Source organism: Neodiprion virginianus, chromosome 1 (genome assembly GCF_021901495.1).
Source record: "Neodiprion virginianus isolate iyNeoVirg1 chromosome 1, iyNeoVirg1.1, whole genome shotgun sequence".
Classification (NCBI taxonomy): domain Eukaryota; kingdom Metazoa; phylum Arthropoda; class Insecta; order Hymenoptera; family Diprionidae; genus Neodiprion; species Neodiprion virginianus.
Window position 1 is genome coordinate 9,332,427 of NC_060877.1, and position 27,188 is coordinate 9,359,614.

General features: G+C 33.6%; 1 protein-coding gene and 1 long non-coding RNA gene across 18 annotated transcripts; one reads left to right on the plus strand and one right to left on the minus strand.

The window, feature by feature from the left end:
• On the plus strand, positions 1-27,188 carry LOC124303682 (intersectin-1). Of its 17 annotated transcripts, XM_046761235.1 has the most exons (40): positions 1-191; positions 623-711; positions 1,102-1,255; positions 1,781-1,929; positions 2,437-2,604; positions 3,345-3,443; positions 4,028-4,105; positions 4,663-4,704; positions 5,448-5,612; positions 5,752-5,778; positions 6,479-6,637; positions 6,787-7,159; positions 7,229-7,439; positions 7,609-7,760; positions 7,831-7,953; positions 8,038-8,176; positions 8,267-8,581; positions 8,678-9,040; positions 9,226-9,389; positions 9,568-9,769; positions 9,836-10,126; positions 10,367-10,498; positions 11,053-11,148; positions 11,618-11,650; positions 12,700-12,723; positions 13,294-13,434; positions 13,552-13,678; positions 13,908-14,072; positions 21,215-21,342; positions 21,436-21,542; positions 21,653-21,725; positions 21,851-22,057; positions 22,136-22,219; positions 22,562-22,717; positions 22,928-23,065; positions 23,243-23,462; positions 23,886-23,960; positions 24,480-24,554; positions 25,109-25,282; positions 25,397-27,188. In XM_046761235.1, exons 2-40 carry the CDS (start codon positions 690-692, stop codon positions 25,549-25,551), a joined length of 5,706 nt encoding a protein of 1,901 aa, XP_046617191.1. In that variant the 5' UTR covers positions 1-191; positions 623-689; the 3' UTR covers positions 25,552-27,188. The 17 variants fall into 17 exon arrangements, with proteins under 17 accessions (XP_046617191.1, XP_046617280.1, XP_046617360.1 ...); XM_046761324.1 differs by lacking the exon at positions 4,663-4,704; XM_046761404.1 differs by lacking the exon at positions 4,028-4,105 and having other exon boundaries at positions 4,642-4,704.
• LOC124304409 (uncharacterized) lies at positions 14,067-15,159 on the minus strand. Its single transcript, XR_006908185.1, has 3 exons — positions 14,874-15,159; positions 14,629-14,778; positions 14,067-14,503 (listed from the first exon to the last, which is right to left on the minus strand). It is a non-coding gene; the product is annotated as an uncharacterized LOC124304409 (long non-coding RNA).

A 27,188-nucleotide genomic window follows, 5' to 3' on the forward strand; every position in this document is an offset into this window, starting at 1 on the left:
TGTCAGCAGCAAAAGTGGGCAGTCCGTGTTCCGCTCTCGTGTGTCACGTCAAAAAGAAAAAATTGCACATCGTTTAGAAGGTTTAAGGACTAGTCATCAGTCAGGTCAACAGACGGCGACGATGCGTTCCATTTAATAGTTATGATTTAGGTTACGATACCGCGTTGATATTCCTGGATAAATATTCCAAGGTTCGTATACCAACGCTGCTAAGTACTGTACTTTGAAAAATCACTGTTTCTCTCCCGTTTTTATTATCGATGTGTTACGCACGCATATACTGCAGTATTGCCGAAACAAACGTTACACTACGATCAATTTTTAAGTTCACGACCTCCGCCTCTGTTCATTTAATCAACTATCATCTATCTGATTCAATAACCCTAAATTGCCCCCGACCTGTACACGTTACGTTACAACACCGCGAATAATGTATATCGTTTATATCCGTAATTAATCGTTCGTCGCATTCTGTTTGTGTTTATGTAAGTTGAAATTTGCGTCGATACTTCGTTGCACTTGAATTCAATCGTCGAGGCGATGACAACAATCTACGTTCGATAACGATAACATCTGTTACTAGCTTGCCGATTATGAATGAGATCTGATATCGTCTGTCTAGGTAGGCGTTATTCGGCTTGCAGACGGGGCATTGAGAGTGGGAACGAGTGCGAGGAACAAGGAGAGAGATGGCTGCAGCCGCAGCATTGGGTAAATAATTTATTCGCTGCTTACTAACCACGGTTATTGATATTTCCAGTGTCAATATTATTACCATCCTCGATATAGTTGGGGAAAAATTACTGCCTCAAATTGAAAATGGGTTCGATACCTCGATATTCAACACAAACTAGAGGTTAGGACTGTCCATTTAAATCACGACTCAAATCTTATTGTTATATTACCTCAATTCTCTCGCTGCTAACGTAGTCCTAATTAATCTTTCCATTTTCTGTTAATTTATCACCAGTAAAACGAGTCAACGTAAACAGCTTACAGGCACGTTACGAATCGTCGTCATTTTCAAATACTATCTAACCCCTTTATTCAACCTTGCGTAAAGCTCAATTTATAATCAGGCTTTTTTTTAATCTTATTCAGGTGTGGATCCGTGGGTGATCCAGCCACGGGAACGCGCCCGATACCAGGAGCAATTCAATTCTCTGAAACCGGTAAATGGGGTCGTTACAGGAGAGCAAGCAAAAGGCTTCTTTCTGCAGTCTCAGTTGCCACCTATGACTCTTGGACAGATATGGTAATATCAAAAAAAAAATTTATCCTAATAATACTGGAGCCCAAATTGTGCTACGAGCTTGGTTTCCTTTTTACTATGTTCTGAGTGAATCAAAGTTTTCGGTTAGTTTCACCTTATGCAGTTGCTCTTAGTATTTATTGAGATTAAAAGTATTACGAATGGAGCAGCATTTTTGTCTCTTTCCCACTAGTTGCTGTTTCAAGATAATTAAAATCGATACTAAGATGTTTGACTCACTGATTTTTTGTACAATAATAAGCCGGGACAAAGTTGAATCATACTTCTGTACACCCTGCAATGTTAGACAAAATTTCCATTTTCAATACAATCCTGGCCACTATATACGTTTAAATTCTTGTGTAATTAGACCAATTTTTTTAGTCAGTTTCTTTCAACTCAAACGAGTATAGGCAACCAATTGTTTTTTTTAATTTCAAATATGCCAACAGCCCACTTTCCAATTCGTTGTCTTTAAAACGTTACACAATTTATATAGTTTTTTCAATTTAAAAATCATAAATTTAGGGGTTTATCCGATACGGATGCTGATGGAAAAATGGATGTGAATGAATTCAGTATTGCTTGCAAGCTGATTAACTTGAAGTTGCGTGGTTTCGAAATCCCAAGTGCACTCCCACCAACTCTGATACGAAGTTTGAAATCTGTATCCAATGGTAAGTACTCTATTCCTATCTAGGCTAAGCGGTAAGTCGATAAAAAATTTTCTATATTTCACAAAAATTGTATATCTTCATCATGGTAATCAGTGGGAGATCACTGTATTCGAAATACACAAGCCACGAGGAGAAAAGTAACTGTATTTGTCACTCGCGTATGTTCTTTCACAATTGCTAAGTAAGAACATTTGCAAGTTGGGAATATTTCACAATGACGCCAATAAACATTAATCGACGTTGGAGTTGAGCATACTGTGAACTACGACAAAAACTAAATCTCTTGTAGTAATAAAAAGACAGGTATAATCTGCATGAAAATTCCTCCAAAGGATAACTGCAAAGTTTTCTCTATGCACGTGGTATCACATGCAGCTCGGTGACTGGGTGAAATTTTCAAAGCAATTATTAACTCGATCTTAACTTATACACTAACAAATTATTTGCTCTCTTCCAACTATGCGTCATACTAAATGCTTTAATGATAATGTGCACTGCTTGGTAAAGATGGGAACGTCGTTAACCTATTGAACGGTGGTAACATGAATGGGATTACACCAGCACAGCCTATGGGAATGAATTTTGTGCCTGGAAGTATATCGCAGAATCTCGTAGGCTTAAATGGATCTGCTTCACAACCAATGCGGCCACTTCCACCCATGTCAATGTCAACGGGTAAGTTTATTGAGGTTTTAATCCATTAGTCTGGGCTACAATGTTTAGGCAATCAATTGAGCAAAATCTTTCCAAGATGTGAGAGACGAGTCCCATTTTTTGAAGTTGAAAATATCGAGATTTGTGTTGTCTGATTTGTGAATTAAGTTTTTTCATGGTTAAATACATTTTTGATTGGTAACTTCAATGTGAGCCAAATAAAAATAGCACGAAGTGTGTGAATTCTTCTAAATTCAATAAAATAGATAATTTCCTTATCCATATTTACAATTTTGTGCATTGTTTGTTAAAAATTACCTACGATTTTCAAATTCAGGTGAAAATTTTCAGTGTTTTTACACAGTTAAATATCATTTTGAGGCTGATATGGACTAATATGCCACACATGTCGTTCTCGAGTCAATTTACCTCACACACATCTGCACGACAAACAGAATCTCTGTTATAACGCAGCTTTTGCTGAGAATGTTAGAGCGAATGACTCTTAGAGTATTTATTAGAGTATTTAAACTAGACAATGAAACTTTAAAATCATCTGAAAATTAACAATCAACTTATATTAAACTGTACGCTCTGATCACAACAATTTAACCCTAAAATTTTTGTGTTTGAGTACCAGGCCTGATGTCAAAATTGCATCAATATTCTGTTAGAGTTAGATATTAGTGCGAGAGGTTTTAGAAGTACTGTTACACTAATTAGCGGCACCTGTATGTTATATTATATGTTACACCTTGTAGCCTCACATCAGAATAAACAGTGCGTGGCTCCCAGTACACACATGGTTCATAATTACGCATCATCAAAGCCCCCTGCTCGACCTGCACCCCCCTCCATGGGTATGTTGTACGCCTGATTCCATTAAAGAATGTAGGAATGTGTTGGTCAAAATTCATCAACATGAGTTGCCTGTACAATGCTTGTCAAAAATTTTCACATACAATTTTTCACCATTAATATGAACTTTGGAAAAGTTGGAAATAAGTATTCTTTCTTTTGTAGATTTCTTTTGGTCAACACTTGAGGTATCTTTCAGTACTTGACCTTCACATTTTCATATTCGCTGGGATTAACTCAACTAACAGAAATTCGTGTTTTATCATGATATAAAGTTTATTGGAAAATGAATTTTGTACTGTCCATAAAATTGTACAAAAGAATTATGGTACATACTCTGAAAATTCCTTATGGAATAGAAGATAAAAATTAAAGCTGCGACAAAAAAAAACTTATTTTTCAGCACAAAGTTTCAAAGTGTTCGTAAATCGATCTGTAAAAATAATTAATGTCAAATCTAGCGTTTTTTACAAATTGTCTTGCACATTTTTCAAATTCCCATTTTATGCTATGTGTGTGTTATTAGTGTTTTGTCCTGTTATTTTCTGCAACTTATTAATTACTTTTATTACACTTTCATAATCAGTAGGAACACTTCTTGATTTATCTTTCGATTCTTCACCACCAGTGGTACCCGTCAGATCTGCAAATTTCATTTCCTCGGGTATGTTTCTTCGACAAATGCCTGCTTTGGATTTCATGATTTTGTTTGATTCATGTGTTTTTTCCCCAAAGTTTTTGCTTCACAGGTAATGTCAATGTGTTTTGCCCTGGCTTGTCTGTATTTCCAGTATTTTTTTAAACATGCTCATTGCGTATTTGCATCCATTTACACTTGAAATATCTCATTTGTGTTTCTTTATATGAAATTTTCATACTACTTATTGATACTACCACAACTTGGTCACAGTACATCGATATTTTCAGACTTGCATATGCTGTTGAAGAATAATTTACAATCATATTCTCATATGCAATTATTCAATGTTTTATGTTGGCATGCAATATTGTAAAAATTTGTAATTGAACTGTATTGCAATGTGATGTGAACCTTCGAAGCTTTACTTTCAATGAGTTTTTACTTCACTAATGATCAAAATTTCAGAATATCTTTAAATACTTATTACGTATGAACTTCTATTTGTCTTTTCGTCTCATCTTTTTCATGTCCTTCTATCACGTTGTTTCTGCTGCACTAAGGAACCACTAACTCTGCTTCAGCTCCTGGTCCACCACAAAGACCTGCGCCACCGTCATCGATTGGTATGTCGGGAACCCATTCCGGGAATTACGTAAAGAATGTGTATATTATATCCCTACGTACATTTTGTTTAACGATTTTATAATTACATTACGGACTGTATGTCTCAAACATCTGAAGATGGAAACGGAAGAAATTTTCTTTTACAGCAATAGCCCTTTTGTAAACTTTTAGTTGAGAAATTTTGTGTTAAATGCAGTCATTTCAATATGGTAACTCTATTTTTGCCCATATATACCATAATTTTTCAGCTAGTGCTCCCTACATGGTGTAAAACTTGCTATTACATAAATTCAACAACTAGTTATAACAGCCAGTCAAGAGTATTATTATTTTTAAATTGTAAATTTCAGTGAAATTATACATTTCATTAAGAGCCGTATCATTGAGTGATATTATTGTTTTTGTAATCCAGTCATACGTCTGTTTACGGACACTCACAGATGCTATCACCAATGCGGACTACTGAAGATAAAATGCTAACATTGTGCTTTGCAACGCTTTTGTGATTAGTGCACCACACATACCTATGTATATATGTGGATATTTTTTGACCTCAATGATCTGTGTGACGATGTTAAAACACCTGTACTTTCTGTCAAACCACCATTTACTATTTGGAAATTTTTTCACATGTTACGAAATTCGAAAATTATTCAAATCTGCAACGCATTAGAAAAATTTCACTTTTCAAAATTCGATTATTACTACGACAAATAATTGTAATATCAGTCAATCTTTACAGGTACAGTACCATTGATTGGTGGTCCCCCACCAAAACCAGCCCCTCCATCATTTCCAAATAGTCCGGTCAATATGGGTATGTCACCAGTTAAAATGCAGCCGTCCGCGGGATCCATTATTCCTCCTATCCAACCAGTACAGCCTATGACTGCGTCTGCACCGATGGGTAAATATAATCGTGCATCTTATGAAATATGTAAGATCACTACAGTCCGGTTCATCAGTGTTATTTCGCTGGTGAACTTGAGCACGGCGTTCATTCTACACACAGTTCTTATCCTCACAACATGTTTTTTTTATTACAGACTTGTTCGAGTTTGATTTCTCTGAAGGTATTTAAACTAGATAGAGAAATTATACAATTTCTGCCTTGAAGATCCATTACTTTGTGTTACCAAAAACTTGATTTTCTCACATTAATTTCTCACAAATTTTAGCCACATCATTGGTAATTCTACTATATTAGTTTTGCCATTGTTTAGCTCACCAGTTTACATACCATCCCTTTGTAGCGAATTACGAGTACTGGAATTTTTTTGACCAGCTTTCTGTAACTTTGATACTTGAATGTTTTTTTTTTTATTTAAAAATATCGTATATTGTTGAATAAATCAGTAAGTGTCACGCAGGTTTTGAGAATAAAATCCAACACCTTCATGCTATCTTCATGTCATATTTTTACAACGACAAATATCAAATTTAAAAACCCAGAATTAAGAACCATGAATTACGAATGCTTCTGTGAAATAGACTCAGCAAAAATTAAATACAAGCTCAATTGATAACGTACTAGACGTTTTTTTCCCGTTGACGAAAAAATTTATAAACAGGATTTTCATTACATCGAATGTTAAATATAATCAGTGAAATATGTTCACCCTGAGAAAGAGTTGGTATTTTTACGCAGCTTTATCAAAAGTCACCGTTTTCATTTGCAATTTTAATAACTTTTTTCCAATCATTGTTATCGTTTCTATGTATAATCCATATTACCAAATTCAAATTGAGTAAGTAATAACTGTATCAACACAGGTATGCCGTCCGTTGCGCCGATTGCACCTGTCAATATGAATCCTGCCCCAATTGCAGCTTTTGGAATGGGCAGTGTGATGGCAATACAACCGGCAATGATACCTCCTATGTCTGCCCCAACGATGGCACCTATTGCATCTGTTGCACCTATGGCTTCAGGTAAAGTACTGAAATGGTTTTCTCATTACAATCGGAACTAAATCCTCAATTTGGACAATGACCGAGTTGCCGCAATCCATTCAAGACCTATTTAAGTTCTCGCATTAATCATAGAAAGTGAAATTAAAGTTCGTTTTACTTTTCAACAGGCATCCCAATATCCGCTCCAATCAGCAGCATTCCTTTAGCACCAGTGCATCAAATAATGGGGAATCCTGCAGTTGCCCCCATAGTCCCACCGTCGGTTAATGGAAATCCAACGCCTGTTTCTACAAATTCTCCACTCAGTACAACGGCTAGACCTCCAAGCATAGACAGAGTTGGTTCGCTTGATTCTCAGCATAGCCAGCATTCCGCAGGCTCGCCACAGGTCGAGTGGGCAGTACCTCATCAAACAAAATTGAAGTACACGCAACTATTCAACACTTGGGATCGTACTAGATCTGGATTCCTCTCGGGACCACAAGCTAGAAATATTATGGTTCAGACGCAGTTGCCTCAGGGCATCCTAGCCCAAGTATGGTAAGTGAAGATACTGTGATAATTAGAACACTCTAATCTCGATATTGATATCTGATATTTTCTGCTCAGGGCTTTGGCTGATATGGATGTTGATGGCCGATTGGGTTGCGACGAATTTGTCCTAGCCATGCACTTATGTGATATGGCTAAGGCTGGTGAAAAAATTCCCACAGTTTTACCAATTGAACTCATTCCTCCTACATTCAGACGTCAACGACAAGGTAGCGTTACGTCCCAGGGAACGTCGGAGAACATTGATCCATCTGCTGGCATGCCACAGGTTAGTTGACAATTTGCCATTTGTATTTACTTTAAACTCTAGGTTTATATAACTTGATATTCAGTTATCAGATACTGAGATTCAAAATCTATCGAAGTATAGCGCCAATGTCTTAGTTATTACCGAAATTAAACATCTTTGTGAAAAAAATGTGTTTTCGTAATTACAGACGTCTTTCGAAAACAAGAGAAAAGAAAACTTTGAAAAGGGGCAGGCTGAGTTAGAGCGTAGGCGCAAAGCACTTTTAGAGATACAACGAAAGGAACAAGAAGAACGTGATCGTAAGGAAAGAGAAGAGGCTGAAAAGCAAGAGAAAATAAGGTTTGATTGAAACAATAGCTTTATTATTGGCAATTGCAATTGATGCTATTTTTATAATATTTTCACATAGGTTGGAACAGGAAAGGAGACGACAGGCAGAAATTGAAAAACAAATGCTTCGGCAGAAGGAAATTGAACAAGAGAAGGAAGAGCAAAGAAAACGGGCACAAGAGCAACGGGAGGCTGCAAGAAAGTAAGATATCGTTCTGATAACACTTGAGTTTATTCCTATTCTTTGCAACTTATTTTCTCTAAATTTTGACCTGTTGAATCACAGAGAAATGGAGAGACAGCGACAATTAGAATGGGAGAAGCAAAAATCTCAAGAACTTCAGGCACAAAGGCAGAAGGAACAGGACGTACTTCTTAAACTCAAGGCCAAGAATCAAGGACTTGCTATCGAATTAGGAAGTCTGGTAATTTAGCAGCATTTGTTACTTGAAGTATAAAATTTACCGAACCAATCGTCAGTGTTACGTGTTACAAAAATAACTATCGTATTGCAGAATGAAAAAGTGAAAGAGCTTTCACAGAAAATATGTGATACTCGCGTGGGTGTTTCTGGTGTGAAAACTACGATCGACGGTATGCGTTCAACGCGTGATTCTCAACTCCAAGAGATGTCAGCGCTGAAAAATAAATTACGGGAGCAAAATCAAAGACTGCTTTCGCTGAGTCAGGAAAAAGCAAGAATTGAAGCTAAGAATAAGTTGAACAATGCTCAAGATGTTGCTGGGCAGGAGGCAGTAAAGATGGCTTTTGCTAGTAAACAAATAACGTTGAAACAAATGAAAGATAAAATTGCGGACTTACAGCAACAGGTGCTACATCAATTTTATGAGATTAACACACAAGTACAAAAAATTTTTGCGATGTGAAATTACATGACTATTTCTGGTGGTTTCATTTATTTTTAGATAAACGATAAGATGACAGATATTGAAAACAACAACAGCCAACTTGATGACATAAAGAAGCAAATGAAAAACCTTCTTACCGAATGTGCGCAGCTCTATAAATCATTTGAAGAAAAAAAAACAAAAGTTACCGATTTGCGAGCTGGCAGTGGCAACGCAGATTTTACCACTTCTGCCTGGGGAGATAGCGCCTGGGGTGATACTGGAACTGTAAATACAGACTCGTGGCCAGTGGACATTGCTTCAGTGACACATGCAACGATTACTGGAGATAATACTGGCGCTGTGAAATACAGAGCTTTATATGAATTCGTGGCAAGAAATCAAGACGAGATATCTTTCCAGCCCGGTGATATAATCCTAGTAAGTTGTCTCTGATTTAATACGAAAACAGGAATTTAAATTTCGCATTTCGAGTTTTTTTCTTACGATTAATAAATAATTAATGGTTGATGTGGCTAAAAATTTAATCAGTTTAGGAAAAAGTGATGATCTTTGCATTTGATGTTGAGTTAAATTATATCAAGTCAGACAATGCGTATTTACAGGTGCCACCAGTCCAAAATGCCGAGCCCGGCTGGATGGCTGGTGAAATACGTGGCCACACAGGTTGGTTTCCAGAATCTTATGTCGAACCAGTGGAAGTTGATACTGTGATTACCAGTGGCAATGCTTTTATCCAACAAGACAGTGTTGAGAAGCGAACTTTGGAGTGAGTTTGAAAATATTTACTCCGATTAACGTGAGATTAAAGGTTGAGGATAGAAAGTAGGGGTTAATAAAAAGATAATTTTTCTCTTTGAGAACTGTACAATTTTTTATTTTCTGTAAGCTTGAATTGTATCTGTAGTGATGTTTCAAACCTTTAATTGAATTTGACATATCAACAGAGGTATTGCCGAAGTTCCTGAAAATGTATCGGACGCTGGCTCACTTGGTGGTGAAGGCCCAGCTGTCGAGGCAGTTATTCCAACTTTAGGCTTAGGCTCAGTTTGCAACTTGCAAGCTATTGCTTTGTACCAATATCGCCCGACAGTTCAGCAACATCTCTCTTTCAATAAAGGAGATACGATCAATGTCACAGAGCAGCAGGTTTGTGTTTTCTGATTGAAAATGAATACACTCCTCACAATCGCTGAATTCAATTTTTTTTTTAAGGATGATTGGTGGTACGGTGAATTTAATGGTACAGAAGGTTGGTTCCCAAAGTCTTATATTAAAACAACCACACCTGTCCGAACTGAGGCATCATCTCCAACTGGTATTCCTACTGAATATTACATCGCGCTGTATCCATATGCTTCAAACGAAACTGGAGATCTAAGCTTTAATCAAGGCGAAGTGATGATGGTAACAAAAAAAGAAGGAGACTGGTGGACAGGCGTTATAGGAGATCGTACCGGAATTTTTCCATCAAATTATGTTGAAAAGTGCGACAACCCCGATCAGGTATGATTCACTTAAATTTGTTACTATGTTCTATTTCATGACTTTTCTCGTTTATGCTGTTTAACTACTAAATTTTAATTTACATAATCACCCCGTTTCGATTTGAATAAAACGAGTTTGTTTTTGTTTAATAGTTTGTAAAGTGAACATAATTTAAGCGAGCTTTTTTGTCGTGAAACTGTTCAATAACTTTAGAATAGGGTTGATAATTGCGTGATTCTAACCACGTGTATATGATAGGTTGTCATTGTGCCTGATAATACTTCTGAAGTAGTATCAGCTGTTCCGGCCCCTGAATCGACTCCGGTACCAGATGTTCAAGAAAAAATTTCGGAACCACCTACTGCTGTTACTTCAGCTCAAGGAACACCGGTACTGATTTCATAAAAATCCTATTCACTGTTAACAGCTTAAAAGTATAACTGTAAAAGAAGTCAAAAGTTTAAAAATTCAGTGATAGCATTTGTAGCATATCTTATATCATCATTCCTTAATTTTATTCTTGATAAAAAAAAGTCAGTTTTTCAAATGACAATTGAATGAAGTTGCAGAGTTTGAAAACCTCGTAGTTGTAACGTGTTTAGACAAATAACTCATAAAGCTTTTCATATTTGTTTCCAAGGATTCATGTATAAATTCAACTAATGCTATTATTGCTAGTAACTGGTATAATATCCCTGCTATATATGTTTTATACATTGTCCATGAAAACTTTTTTAATCCAAGGACAAATGTAGTGAATTTTTTTAAATGCTTTCCATTTCTAACACCTTTCGTGAAACTCACTGTAAGCTAAAATTTGATGAATAGCATTTTTCTTTTATTACTAACACAGTACCCGAAACCTATTGAAATTTTTATGAAAATAAACCACTTCGCGTATCATATGCATAAGCTACCATTGTTGAGTGCATGTGTGGGTTTAGCTACAGGAAAAAACGAAGGAACAGCTTGAAGACGAGAGAGCTGAGGCGGAAGACAGAGCAGAGTTACCAGATTTTGCTGCTATGTCGGCGCAACAGGTAATGTTGAATTCAGAATAAAGGTTCTAAAAATACTGTGATGGTTTCTTGAAGAATTTAATTAATGCCCTGAATTCAGGGATTTTCAGTGATTCCCTGCACAGACCAAATATACAGATACTTAACAAAACTTCAAGAACAACATAAAACAATGCACAAAAACAACACACGAATGGGTATTTTTATTTGTTATCAAATGTTTTAATGTTAATACAATATTCGATCGATCGATCTTCTTACATTGAGCTAAATAATCCTCAATCGAGAAATTTATTCTACTCATTTGACAAACGACAGCTAGGTACACTAATGCTAATAATCATTACCACATACGATATACACGAAATAACATGTTTCATATCTTTTAAGACACACATATAATTTTTTTTTTTGTAGAATTAACATATGTTCCGTTGTTGTGTTTTTTTTGTTATGTGTTGTATGATGGATTCGTGATACTTGTATACAGTCCGAGGACCTTGGGAGCGACACTGACTCTAAGGTACAATACTTACACTGCACATCTTTCCTAATATTTTGTTTCAATGACAAGCATCAATTTGTATAGAGTTGACTACTAAATTTTACACCATATGCTTGCAGAATTTGAGGAATACGTATACGATTCAAGTTTGTAGCCAGATTGCGAAGCAGCTAGCATATCTTTGGCGAATTTTTAGAATTTTAACAATTCTCTCAATCTCTTTATTTTTTTATTTGATACTGAAAATCAGCCCTGTTGACGACTTATTACTTGCAAATGGATGGCTGTTAATCATACTCTAAACATTAATTGTATGCATGGATCAATGGTGAATGATTTCGAATTATTGCACTTGCACATTGACACGCTACATTCCACATAATAATGTATCTTAACACACAATTTGGAAAAAATTTTCGATTGAAGTTCCAGTGTAACATGAATGTTTTGAAACCGGGTTTTACGAAGCACAATTAATAAATCACTCGGAGCATATTCACACCAACATATTTACACATGTCTATGCAAATATTTTCAACATTCACATGAATAATACAATTTCAGGGCAAAATAATTTATTCGTTTCCCCTTTCATACATGCAACAGGTGTTATGAAGTGAAAATGTTTCACTAAGTGTTTCTTTGATATGAACTTTGATATTATGTGTTATTTAAAATGGATGTTTCGTCCCAAGAATGCCAGGCTACAGCCACTACAGGAAAAACTACATACGTAGAATTGTGAATAATTAATTATTTTATTTGCTAAAGAGTGAAATTATTTTAAATACTAGACGTCAAGTAAGAATTATATGAGAATTCATATTCACGAGTATTTATTTATTTATTTTTTCTTGATATAACTGCAGTGGATTTCTCTTGATAAGCTCAAACCAGAACTTTTCTGAATTTATGGAAAATAAGGTCACTAAATTACCGATATTCTCAAAACAGAATTTTTTACTAACAACTTATCGATTTGCAACAATAATTCTTGTGGTGGCCTGATGAAGTACTAATATGTATGGCTGTGCTTGCTTCTTTTGGATGCTGCTGCTGATGCTTAGCCATCCACGCCGCAGTACCCCAAGGTATTTTGGTCCATCCACCATTGTTCCTATCCACATGGTTTGCTTATTTTATATCTTTGCAATGATCGTTTGCCTTCTCCAAATATTCTTCACTTGCTTTTGCCAATTATTTTTCACAAACCTATGTATTTTGCATTAGTTGATGTCACTGTATATTTACTATTTTTTGTAATGTATGATTGGTCATTATTAGAATAATTTTAATTGTTTATTGAACGTAGTGAAATTTTTGGTAAGTATGTTCTATAAATTAAATTTCATTTTTATTTTTATTGTTACGAATGACAATTTGGCGATTTCGTTTATGACACTGCAAGTTGATCTCACAAGATTCAATATTGTTTGATACTCTTCACTACCTTAATATGCAGGCATCTCTTCAGTTTTGTTCTATGAAGTTCTTAAGTCTTGTCGTCAAACATTGAAAATCACCACATCAGGATGAAACTTAATTTCAAGCACCTGAGGTCGATATTTTTCTAGCAATATCCGCACGATTCATGCTTTCTAATACTGTTATGAAACACCCATACTTTAAGCTGAATCAAAGTAACGTTTAATTGTCTTCAGGCAAGAGGTAAAAAACCTGAAATTGGACAAGTCATCGCTCCATACCACGCGACTAGTCCGGAGCAATTGAATCTCCATAGAGGACAACTCATCATGATCAGGAAAAAGACGGAAACTGGTTGGTGGGAAGGAGAGTTACAGGTAAAAGTTTTACTAAATTATTAGTTATAATACGAAATAGAAGGTGTTCCTCAAAATTTTTACAAATTCATGTTATCTGACAAATAGTCTAATTTCTCATATTTATATTTGCCCCAGGCTCGTGGCCAAAAACGACAAATCGGTTGGTTTCCTGCATCTTATGTCAAGTTATTGGGAAGTAACAGTAACCGCAGCACACCAGTTTCCCATAGATATCAAGACTCGCCCACTGATCCCAATGTTGGTAAGTCTACTACTCTTATCATCTGATGGACGGAAAGCAAACAGTACTTTTCTGAATGTCATTCTAAAAGTATAATGAATTTCATTATGCCAGAGGATTTAGTAGTAGTAAAATACGACGAATTTTGCATAGTGACTGGTGCTTGGCGGTAAACTATGGATTCATAATTTGAAATAGGTGTTTGTGCAGCTTGAAGTGCCTTACGAACTTATTGTTTCTATGTTTCTAGAGCGGGTGATGGCTTTATACCCATATCAAGCGCTAAATGAGGATGAGTTGAATTTCGAGAAAGGAGACGTTATAACTGTTCTTGCTAAAGAGGATGCCTCGTGGTGGAGGGGCGAGATGAACGGAGTATCAGGAGTATTTCCTAGCAACTATGTTTCTCCGATGTGTAAGTAAATTTATCCTCGATATTGACGACAGTTCATTTATAGCATGTGTTACACTTTCCTCTTGTAACCGGCGTCAACTTTTACATTCACTTGTGTACAAATTTGTACATTTGTAATACCATAGATCTGTAAATCGTATTTAGGAACGTATATTGTAGGTAGTTGCTGCTCTGACATGCATTTTCTCTAATATGACCTATAACAAACCTATGATTAGCATACTTTTCAACTGCAGTAAAGCACGTTCCTCACACTCTCTATTGTTGAAATATATGAATATAAGTTTCCTGGAAACGCATCCTTTTCTTCGTGTCACGACCTCACGACCTTATTCAATTAGATGCTCGATAATTGAATGATTATGTAAAACTTGGACACACTACTCTTTCACAGTTTTTATGTATCTGAATCAATGTTGCATTTTGAGGTTCTACAATAAATGAGAAACTTGTTATACAGTGAAAAAAAATTTTAGATTTACCAAATCATTGACATCAGTGATATATTTAACTTAAGAACAGAAACCGGAAATGTATATGAAAGAATATGGCTTACGTATATCTGTTTTGTAGGAACGGCTGGTGCATACTGTCTCCAACCATCGTTGATCAATCGCTAGTGTATGTCTGCTAAACGCTCGGCAGGGACCCACTGCGGCACCACTGATTCAGTCTCTCACACTTTATATCTTCCAGCTTTGTTGCACTAGGTTCATTTGTGTGATGTTAGAATTTTGAAAAAAGTAATAAATATATTCTAGATTGCGTTACGAAATTATTTTAATTTTAGTCAAGTCTTACCAAGGACTGTATCAAAGTGTTTCAGTTGATTAGGATTATTCTTTCTTTCTTGTTCTACTATTTGTTCATCAAATGAAAGTAGATATGTTCTAGGATTGTTGAATGTTAGAACGATTTTTAAACATGTAATAGTTTTATGAATTGCTCATTTGAGTAAAGTTTTTATTATTTTTTTAGCAAGTTCGAGTAATGATTTTTTTTTTAATAACGAAATCATTCACTGATGTAACAGTGTTTTTTCTGTTTATTCCACCAACTTTTCTATAATTATTCTTTCCAAATTAAGTGAACGATGGTGAATTTTTTTTTCATTGACTAACATTTCATTACGATTTTTGTCCATAATCGTTACCGCCATTTAAGAACTCTGTTAAAAAATGGTCATACCAGTCGATATGAATTTTAATTCTGTTTTTGAGGGATAAATTGTACTTTTTTATTCAATGCTTTAAATGAAGTTCGTATTACCTATATAAGCATTGTATACTGTTTAAAACAGCTGAAACTATTCGTTTGCTCCAAGTCTATAGTAACAGAAAAGAAATGGAATTTAACCATAGATGTTGAAACCTGAATACAATTCGTTTTATTTTTATCAAAAAAATTTCCAATCTAGTTTCACAATTTTCTATCTGGGCTGTATTTAATTATTGAAAACAGATGAAGAAGTCATTTTGAAATCGAAATACGTGAATTCAAGTATGTACATTCTTACAATTAAAAGAGAGCAGTCATTAAAATTTCATTACTTGAATTTAAATGAATAAATAGCTCGTTTAAAGTTAAAAATTTTGCTCACTATGATTATTGTATTATGAATCTCATTGAATGATTAGGATTTAGCTGTAGCTAATAATTTATTAATATATATATATTATATATACATGTATGTATATGTAATATATATACATATTCAAGAATCTCGTTACTTTATCAGATTTATATTCCTAAAGGTGTGAGTTTATTTATCTTCTTCTTTTTTTTTACCTTTCTTATTACCTATTGCAAACTAACCAACTGCAGATCTGCTTCAGCTTTTGATAAATGATTCTCCTTGTTTTGGTTCCCGCATGGCTTTTTTGTTAAAGTAATAATAGCATGTTCAGCCCGTGGGTCCCGTGCCACTCAGTGTTTTCACCAAATTATATAAAATGTCTATTTATTTCAAACAGATTCGTCACAAATTGAAAGAAATGCGTTACATATCAAGTCTTCAGCACTACCAAAATAAAGTGTAAAAAATATAATATGCAATGAAACGTAATTTGGCAAATATTATTGAAATTTTCTACTGATTTTTGCGATAATAAGAAATAATATAGATCTCCTTTGAGCCCTGAAAAATATAACAGAAAATACAAATAAGTGTGATGAGTTCTTAACTTGCCACTTATAATTTAATTTGTATATAATCTCGTTCCCGTTAAATAATTTTTTGCTTTTTTTTTTCATAGAATGATAAGGATAAATATCGTTATTTGGTGTAAACAAAGACCGTTTGATTAAAATCGCAAAAATTAGACAATTTGATATTGTTTCTGTAACTATAAGATGTACACAGTCATTGAAATTATCATACTGTAATTAATTATGGTTATGTGTATGTGCATTTAAAAAAAAAAATATGTTTCGAACATATTCGCTCAGCACAAGCCAGGCTATATATTTACTTTTCTATAAATATGTCAAACTGTCTGGTTACAGTGTGTCGTTTTGTTCCTCTTTTTGTGTATGAGTAAAGTTCTAAGGTGGGTATTTTGTATCGCGGTTGATTTAAATGCAGACTGATTCGACTCTTCAAGGCAGTTATGATAATATACAAAGTCAGATGTTTATTTCCCACATCGAACAATTGATCTCAGTATCACATACATTTGACTATCCTCTAACGTCATCAGAGTAAACAGTTCCTCAAAAAAATTACATTTAATGTTTCTATTTGTCGTTACTTTTTAGATTTAACGAGTTCTTTGCCTGTACGTTTTTATCACCTATGTTACAGTTTGTAATTTTGTACATTAAATTCACTAGATTGATATAGGTCTGTAAGTCAGAAATTTGAATTTTATATGCAAATTTTTAATTGGTAACTTACCTCCTATTCATCAATGTTTTCTCCTTTGACCATTTTGATTTCGTTTGTAATTTTTTGCTCTTGTTTAATCGCGTATTACTATTGTTGATTGATATTTTCATGTGTATACTAATAACTGCCTTTAAAACTATCTTACTAACTTACATATTTTATGCCCATCAACAATTCTGTTCAACTAACATCTTGCTTCTGCTTCACACGCAGCCTAAGGATAGCAGTGTAGCACAGCATCGGCTATAATATATGCTACTTGCAATAACAAATACGAACAGGAATTTATGCATAAAATGTAATGTTTAAGAAAGGAGGTGGAAGATAAAAATAAACTGCGCAATAAGAAATCTCAACAGTGGCTGTATTAATAGAAGAATTTTTTTTCAATTATTACTGTATCAACGTCAAATATAAAGAAAAAATTTAAACTATAGTCGCCTGTTTGTTCTTGTAAACAGATTAGATACTCAGACGAAAGAAGCACTAATTAATTATTAGACTGCCCTAACTAACACTAAAATAACACGCTTACAAAATCTGTGTTAATTCAAATTTGCGAATTAATATTCTCTACATTAATTAACCATAAAGAAATCCATAACTGTTGATATTTCTTCTTGTTAAAAATTTCGCAAATATCGATGCTAATCAAGGACTAAACCAATATAATTATTGTACTATTTAAACTACATATGTATAACATTATTAAGGTCAAACATCGTTCAGAATTTGCGAATCGAGTGGCAACTATTTCGAACTGTAATGCCATATGTTTCTAGAATTCTGAATGGCGCTATCTGCATTAATAGGTTGACCATATTTATACATTGCTTAGATGTCACGTAGGTATTCCATAGATTGCAACGCTAATTTTTTCAACGACAGCCTCCGGTTATTGTAATTACATGGGCGCTTGTCTTTACTTTAGCCATTCACGCCACTGCAAATTGTCTTCAACTGAATTCATTCGATTCTGAATAATGCTGTGTAATGAGTATTTCGTGTAATATCATTATCAAAGTTGAGTTTTCGTTCGGAGAACTTAGGTATGATCGTTTCGAAATTGAACAATGTTCATCTTAGTCACTGAATAAGTAAAGCAAGTTCTTAGTTATGTATTTATTCACGGATATTCTTTATTACGTAATAAGCGCACAATTAAATAGACACATATATAACCATTGTGTGAGCGCCGTTAAAATTCAGTTTTCAATGTACACACTTAAACGTCATCAGTCTTTCCATATAATTCATTTCAAACTGAATATCTCACCCGGGCCTGTTACCTCGACAATTTGTTCTGGAAAACAATATTGTGAGAGGTTTGTCAGTCTATGTTACAATACCTAGTTCCTTCCATGAAATATATTCTATTATTTAAGAGAAGTTGTTAGATAAAGAAATATGTTAGTCAATGCATCAAACCGGATTTTTTCAATATAATGAAGTTTCCTGGTTAAACGGTAATTACGGTTTTTCATCTTTTTTTTATGGACACAATAACAGCGTGAGATGAATTTGCTTTTTATGTTGCAATCGTCATCTTACACAGACAATAAAATGAAGCAAGAACCACTGTCCATGTAACTAAGTACTTAATACTATTTTAGTTTGGAAACGATAATTAATAATATTACTGGGAAAAACCATGTAGTAAATAGTAAAATTGTGATAAATTGAAGATAAATTCATTTGTAGAAGAAAGAACCACTTCAACGAGTAATTTTATGAACTGTAATAATTCTTTTGACTTGTCCTTTCATGAATACTTTGACCGACCAAAACCAAACAATACCAGCTTTTCATTTTTTGAACTACAATCATCTGAATTCTTATTGCTCGCTACTAAACATAATTTATGTTGTATTAGCAAGTGTGTTGATCCTCAGGTTTACATTATCGATCAACAAACTAGACGAAAATAAAAAATGATAGACTGGTAGTCACAATAATAGATTTAGCCGAGAGATTATTTAACTGTTGTATAGATTTCATACCCAATTGCTAGTTAATGATTATTCAAACATTAGCAGCACCCCTTTAAACTGTGGATTGACAGCCTAATCAGTGCTTTTTATCAAAGTTGTTGATCAAGCACTGAAAACGTCAAAAATAAAACAGTTGAAAATGTTATTTGCGCTTGAAATAAAATAAAACCTAAGTTGATTTGATTCTAAAATTCGTGATCTTTAATGTTATAACAAGAGATGTTTTATAGTTTATAATATATAATGTATAATATATACCCCCCTATTTATTATCAGAATTCACTAAGAACAGGTTGGCTATGTTTGTGTCACTAAAAGGCACAAAATATTGTGGTCCTAAATTTGAACAGGATCAATAAATAGCATCCTGCAATATCGGGGTAGCCATGACAGTGAATTTTGGCAACAGACTAAGAATATTGAAAAACTACTTCATGCAATGGTATTGTAGTGTATAACATCTAAATTTTATCTTCAATTTCTTGACTAGTGTATCAAACGTACTATTGTTAATTCCACGAAAAAGCAAGTAGTACAATTTGTCAGAAATTTCATTACAAAGATATAAAAATTATGTACACGTGAAATTGCGTGAAGTCTTTGATGTTGAAAAAATAATTAGTTGAAATAGCAGCCATAAACTTATATTAAAAAAACTATACAATAAAGTAATATACTTTATGTAATAATTATAGGGATAATAAAATTTGTCAGTATTCATTTAGATGTGATTATTCGAGTTATTTAGTAATTACTTTTATTCTAAATATTCAGCGAATATGTTTTTTTATCAGGTAAATTATATTTGATAAATCATATTAAAAAAAGGGACGTTAATAGTAGAAGCCGTGATACATTCTAGTAATTTATTGCTCTCTATCATGTACCAAATCTTTGTAATTTGTGACACATGCATCGTAGGACGGAAAAAAACAGTTGCTTGAAAAAAATTAATAATGTTGTTGAATATTACTTACCATTGATAATACATTATCCACCAAAAATTTCAATTATGCATCTGAGATATTATAACGAGCAAATAACAAGTATGTAATTATAGAATATGTACGTAAAAAAATTATGATATATCTTTAACAATTGTTACAAAAAATATAGCTAACTGTACTGAATGTTTAATGTTACGAAAGAAAGAAAGAGAAAAATGAGAAAAAAATGTAGTGTAAGTCATGATGAATGTAAAAATGTGGACAAAATTTGTTTGGAATTTAGTCAGTTTGTAGGATATTCGTTTCATTTTAATTTTGTCTTCATTTTATTTGAAAACTTGTCGCCTGATAATAGATGATAATGGAAATAAAATATGTAACTATTATAAACACCGTTACCAATGTTGTTAATCTTTTCATTTAAATTTGGAGCAAGACTTGTTTTACATGAAATTGGGAATGTTTTATAATTAAGTGCATTATTCTCAATACAAGAAGAATGAGTTCAAAAATACAGGAATAATTTCGAGTCCTTTGCAAAACTATATATTGTTATTTAAATTGGTCATACAATTTTCTTCGATAATTAAAAAACGCTCCCAAGTTTTCACGGTTGCAACATCACGTCAAGGTTGGCTTTTAAGGAATAGAAAAAAATCCGATAATCTAGAAATACCCACCTTCTTGCCTATAAACTGGTTTAATACTTGCATATAATTTATTTCAGATTCCGCGGAGAATTTTATGTGGGACAGGTGACGTATAGTATAGTACTGTGTATAGTAATTATTTTGCCATTTTCCAGATTGTGACTTGTAATTTCACTTTAGAAAAAGAAACTAAACAATTAAAAGACGTTAGAAAATATAGTAAAGAGACTGAAAATACGGATTTTTGATTTAAACTACAGTAATCATCACCGTTTTTTCAATTTCTCATTATTGTAATTATGGCGATGACAATTCCAGCTGGTTGATTGATTTGGTTTTTTTTTAAACTGTGATTCAGGTGTCTATGTTCTTATCATGTTTACCAATTAAACCGATAAAAATACCGTACATTTTTCTTTTTCAAATCATCATATAACTGTCAAACTTTGTCCTAAACAGTGGTGTTTTGTTTGTTGTGTTTTGTTAAAATAAGTGTAACATGAATTCGTTTTCACACACAGTATCAATTTCAAACAATTACATTTTTTTTAGTCCGAGCCCCCTTTTCCACCGTATTCAACGTAAATTCCATTTTATTATGAAACTACTCCTTTTTAATATGAATATATTAACTTTTTTCAAGATTTTCGATTTATTTTATGTGCAGCCAGCGATCTAATACGTGATGTTATGTTTGGACTGCTCAATGATACGGAAAGGAAACGTCAGGAACATATCAAAGAACTCATTGCAACTGAACAAGCGTACATCGAAGACATGACTCTGGTTCACGAGGTGAATACGTTATTTTAAATAATTTTATATTTGTAAAATGTCATTTTGTTTGTAGTTATATGTAAAGCAATAATGCCCAACATTTGTTTACAGGTCTTTGAGAAACCGTTACTTCAAAGTATGGTACTGACTGTAAACGAAGTTGACAAGATATTCGTCAATTGGCGGGATATTATAGTGTGCAATGACAATTTTTTGAGGTAAGAGTCAGTCAACTTTAGCAAAAATTTCTGTTTATTAAAAAGTGGTGGATACTTGAAAATTGAATGCAACGGCGTGTTATTCAGTTCTAACTTTTTTTACTCTTCAGAACACTGAGAATACGAAGGGACAACAGCGATGGTGGTGTTATAAGAATGATCGGTGACATATTGTGTGAAAATGTAAGTTGAATGGTGCACAGTGAAATAGTGTATATGCATTAACGTGTTTTATTTGAACAACCAAATATGTGAGTGATTTAGAAGGAAAAATTGAAGGGATATGACTCACGGTTTTGAATTTACAGATCCCGAGGATGTCGGCCTATGTTAGATTCTGTAGCTGTCAGCTTTCCGCAGCAACGTACCTTCAGCAACTTACTGAAAAATCACCAGAATTCGTTCAGGTTGCTGCGATGTGTCAACAGGACCCAAGAACAAAGGGAATGCCGCTGAGTTCGTTTCTCATTAAACCCATGCAAAGGATTACAAAATACCCACTGATTATTAACAAGGTTTGCAATGCACGTTTTCAAGCGATTATACATCAGCACCCAGCTTGTCAAAGTAATGTATACCTTTGCTTTTAACAGATTCTCGAATATACTCCTGTGTTACATCCCGACAGACAATATCTTCTAGAAGCGCTGGCAAGAGCAGAAGAATTTTGTACACAGGTAACAAAAGGATACATCAATAATAAAATACAGTCACGCATCAAGTTCAACAGAATCAACAACATGTCTGCGAGATAACTGAATTGTGGCACATCTCTCTTCTATCATTGGTCAGATTACATTATCAAAAGATACGTACCAGATAATGTTGTGATCAATGGAAATGTGAAAAACAATTTACGTAGAATTATTATTTCTATGACTGTTAAAAATAGGTTCTTATCAGTTAAATCAGTATTTGTTCCAAATTAATTATCAATTTGTCGGTATATTAACTTGGATTATTTTTGTGCGTAAATGACTCATACATTTTATGTGTGTCATACGTTGAAATTGATTTAGGTAAATGAGGGCGTCAGAGAAAAAGAAAATAGCGACAGACTCGAATGGTTACAACAGCATGTAACTTGCGATGGATTAGAAGAACAACTGATATTTAACTCACTTACAAATTCTCTCGGACCTAGGAAATTTTTGCATCATGGAATACTGCACAAAGTACGTGAAACATTTATTTTGCATAAGCAATATCAAATGTTGACAATCATGTTGACACATTAGTTTGTATTGTTGAATGCGTGAATGATTTCTTAAAGTAACAATATTACTGTTAGAATAATAACAATAATAATAATATTTATATTCACCGTTAACTTACGTTTTAATATTTAGCTTTCAAACGAAGAAGTAATTTTTTCATTGTCATAGGCAAAAAGCGGCAAAGAACTTGTGGGATTTCTGATGAATGATTTTATCTTGTTTGCTCAACCAACAAAATCTTTACCATCTGGACAGCAATTCTCCTTTGAAAGAAACGCTAATCAAAAATTTAAACTGTACAGAAAAGTAAGTAACACAACTTGTCCGAAAATTGACAATTCTACGAGTTTCAAATTTAAAAAGTAAATGAATTGGAACAGTTATATATTTTTATCTACAAGTATGATTTGTGGATGACTCAGTTTTAGCCAGGTATAATATTATATTAGTTGTATAAACTGAAATATTAATCTTTCATTTCAGCCAACGTTTCTGAATGAGTTGGTCATATTGACAGTACCGGAACTTAATGGAAATGATACATCCGACCACTCTAGAACGATCCGTTTATGGGATTCAAAGAAAACTATTACTCTTTTAGCACCATCTGCCAGTGAATGTTCTTTGTGGTTAAAGCGAATAACCGAAGCCAGTAGAGTCTATTTAGAAAATGAAAAAACTCAGCTTCAACGGCAGCGATCGAGTGAGTATTTTCCATATTCTTTCTTTCTTGGTTTCGCTAATGTGCAATCAAACTTGTGGTGCGCTAATATTTTCAGAACATTTCTTGTATTTAGATAGAAATTGTTTTATATGACAGCTTCCCTCAATGTTGAATTTAATTCGTCACTTTATAATCATACAGAAATTATGTTATGCACGGAAAGCTAATAGGTAATATACCAATTTCACAATTTGCATTTATTGCGGTTCTTTAAATGATCTTGTATAAATAATTCATTTATAGAAATATCTGTATACTTTTTAGTTTTTCTAACTAGAAATGTTTTTTTTAAACGAATTTATAATAGATCATTTACATTTTTCGTTACGTTTATTACATCGAGTCGAAATTGTTGATTTCTGATTTAATAAAATGTCTATGTCTGTCAATGTGTGTGAGCAGAGCAGGCGCAGTTTGCTGCGTGTGGGCGAATTCTTGTTACTGTACTCGAAGGGTCGAGTATCAAAGCATTATCTGGTAAGAGTTTGCTTAAGAATGTCCAAGACTTCTGTTAAATTTTATGTGATATTTGCTTGGCTTTGCTTCGTGTGTGCTAATTTATCTTTTCTAAAAAAAAAACAATTCAGCTTTGATTCAACGCTGTGTATTCTTGAATTATATATTGAGCCTTGAAAAAAATCGCGACTTTATTAGATGTAATCATCATTATTCCTTGAGCATAAGACATGAATTTTACGTGAGACATGCTTTATTCTGTAATTACAAGAAATGAATCACAGATTCATTTTATAGATTCTGATTTTATTGCATTCAATATAAATTGAAACAGGTAAATGGGGAATTTAATTCGTTTATTGGTAGGATTATGGCATGCAAGATATTTAGAGCACCAGCTGAATTGATTAGAATGTGTGCAGAAGAATGGTTACTTGAATGATGGGATTTAAATCAATTTTTGATACCATTAAAATTGCTTACTAATAATTTAGTTTTGCATGCAGCATGTAAATTAACTAGCGCGTCGCATGCTTGTAGTTCGCAGGAGACCCCCAAAGGGCCGTCTCAGACTAGTTGTCAGGGAAGCAGAAGATCTCTGTCCTACTAAACCAGGTAATGTTACTGCAGATGCTACTAAGATTTGATTTTGTTATTATTTCGAACTTTTCCCTTCTGTAAAACATTCGAAATAGTCAATAAACGGCCATAACAATTATAACTTTGAAAAAATGATCCATTTTTGTGAAGAACAGTGTCGCTAAACTTAACATAAACCAACCGCTTCCTTTCATTTTAATTCAAACTCATATTTGGCTTTTGCGATACTAAACTCTTTTTTCTTTCGTGCTATTAACAAAGCAAGATATTGACGAACTGTTAAGTGTGCGAGTAATACCGGAGTATGATGAAATTTTAACCGGCTTCATTTCCACGGTATTTTATCAGCATTTTAACCGACTTTGAACACGTACGGATCGTGAATATGTAGACGGTACCTTGAGTATATTTTTCAATTATGATGTTTTAAGTATTTCTGCTTCATTCTACGAGAGTATATGCATTCAAGATTTGTTAAATCCAATTTATATTTTGCTGTGCTATGTTTGCAATTTTTGACATTTCGTCAATCTATTCATTTTATAAATCCTCTGATGTTGATGAAACAGGAAAGTACAACACATTCTGCAAAGTATCAATGGGATCACAAGAGGAGAGAACGCAAGTTGTATCAGGAACTAACTGTCCACTGTGGGATAAGTCAATGCAGTTCCAAGTCAAAGATTTACATGCGGATACTTTGTGTATAACTGTTTTCGACAAGGGATATTACAGTCCGGACGGTAAATTTTGTTTACAGTTTTTGAATTTAATGTATAACAATTTGGTATTGAATCGAAAGATATATAATTAACGAATGTAAGTCGTGTAACACATTACCTCAATTGTCGTTACAGAATTCCGTGGACGTGCCGAAGTTCGAGTATCCGACATAATGAGAGATAGCATAGATTCTTGTGGGCCAATTCAGAAAAGAATTAAGCTACACGAAGTTGAAAGTGGAGAAGTTGTATTGAAGTTGGATCTACGCCTCTTCAACCGTTTAGCATAAGAATTACATGAGTGGGTTAGAAGTACGATTTTTCAATTGATACTTTCGGAATCATGACATTGTAGTAATACTGACAGAGTATGATATTCAGAGACCTATTCAGTTAACACAAACACATTAGTTTTTTTTTTCTAAAATAATGTCCGCAATTTGCAATTCAGACGTTTACCTCTGAAACAATTCAACCTTTCGAACAGTATCATACATTTGTTTGAAACTTGCATTGTACATTTTGAAATCTTCAATTTATTTACAATCATACTTTGACAAGAAACTGTACCATCTGTGAAGTTGTGAACACTTCATTCGCGACTAATGCAAGTTTTGTTTATTCTACGGAAAATGCAGAGTACCATTCGAACTGATCAATATCTTTTTGTGAACTTTAATTGTGAAATTTTTTTTTTTAATAATTAGAATTTAGTCTAAAGCAGTGTCAAAACATAGATTTAAGCTTTATTATAATGTTTGCATTTGTAACGTTGCAACAAATTCAAACTGAAGTGGAACTTGTGAGTTTTATTACGTATGTGATGCATGTATGAGTTCAATTTATAACACTTTTTACACATTTAAAGAATATATATTGTTATTATCTTCGCTTTATGTATTGGTAAGAAAGAGATACTCAGACTAATTTACTCATTACAATGAATATGAAAAATATTGTTTCGTATGTACTTGATAATGTTATTGTATAATGAAAACTGTTACCACAGTCACCTTCGAATAGTTTTTAATCAAGGAATCATTATTTATTACAGAATTGATTGAGGCCAAATATTATTGACATTCCGACAAATTTTTGAAGCCAACAAAGAGAATAAATTCACAGTAAATTAAACCAAAAATTCTTATTATAAGTGAATCAACTTGAATGAAATAAAGGTAGCGTTTTATTGGTGTCCGTTATATAATGACTAATTGTAAGATATGATTCGTTGAATAATCATAAATATATTGCGGACGATATTTAAGAATATGTCTTGATCTTTACGGAAAACTTGGATGTCCATGTACCATTATCACCATTTACTACTGCACTTGGAGTATACATCTACATGAATATATAATTATGTCCAACGATGGCCAAAATATTTACTAAATATATTGAATATTGAAGTTTTTCTCATCCCGTTTCTGGAAACTTACTACTGTACTTAGCAAATGAGTGATGAAAGCGCGTTTGAAGCCTTTTGATATTACATCATGAGCTAGCAATCATGAGTACGTAGTAAAACATCAAATGCGGACAGTCATGGGAGCTTGATCACTCAAACTGTAAAAATCTCGTTGGGTGATCATGAGTGTTCACACAACTTTTCTTTTACCATGTCGAACTGATTTCTTGATTAGTAAGTTAACAGGATACGGATACGTTAACAAAGGATACTGATAGTTAAATCTGCACTGAATCAATTTTATCCTAGAAGAACTAAATGGAAATTCATTCCGTTTAAGTTGAATATAACGTTATTGTTTGTTTTTCTGTTGAGGTTTAGTCTTTGCTATGACTATATCTACAGGTAACAATAAGCATATATTCTTTGTGATTGGTGCCAATGAGCTCCGAGCATTTTTTATCAATTCTTACCTCCTCTTTCTCATTGCAATCCTTTCATTAATATTTTGGGTGA

Coding starts and splice junctions, on each gene's coding strand:
- LOC124303682 (XM_046761235.1), top strand. CDS start 690: ATGGCTGCAGCCGCAGCATTGG. Junction 6,638..6,786: donor TGTTGCACCTATGGCTTCAG/GTAAAGTACTGA, acceptor ACTTTTCAACAG/GCATCCCAATATCCGCTCCA. Junction 13,435..13,551: donor GGTGGGAAGGAGAGTTACAG/GTAAAAGTTTTA, acceptor TATTTGCCCCAG/GCTCGTGGCCAAAAACGACA.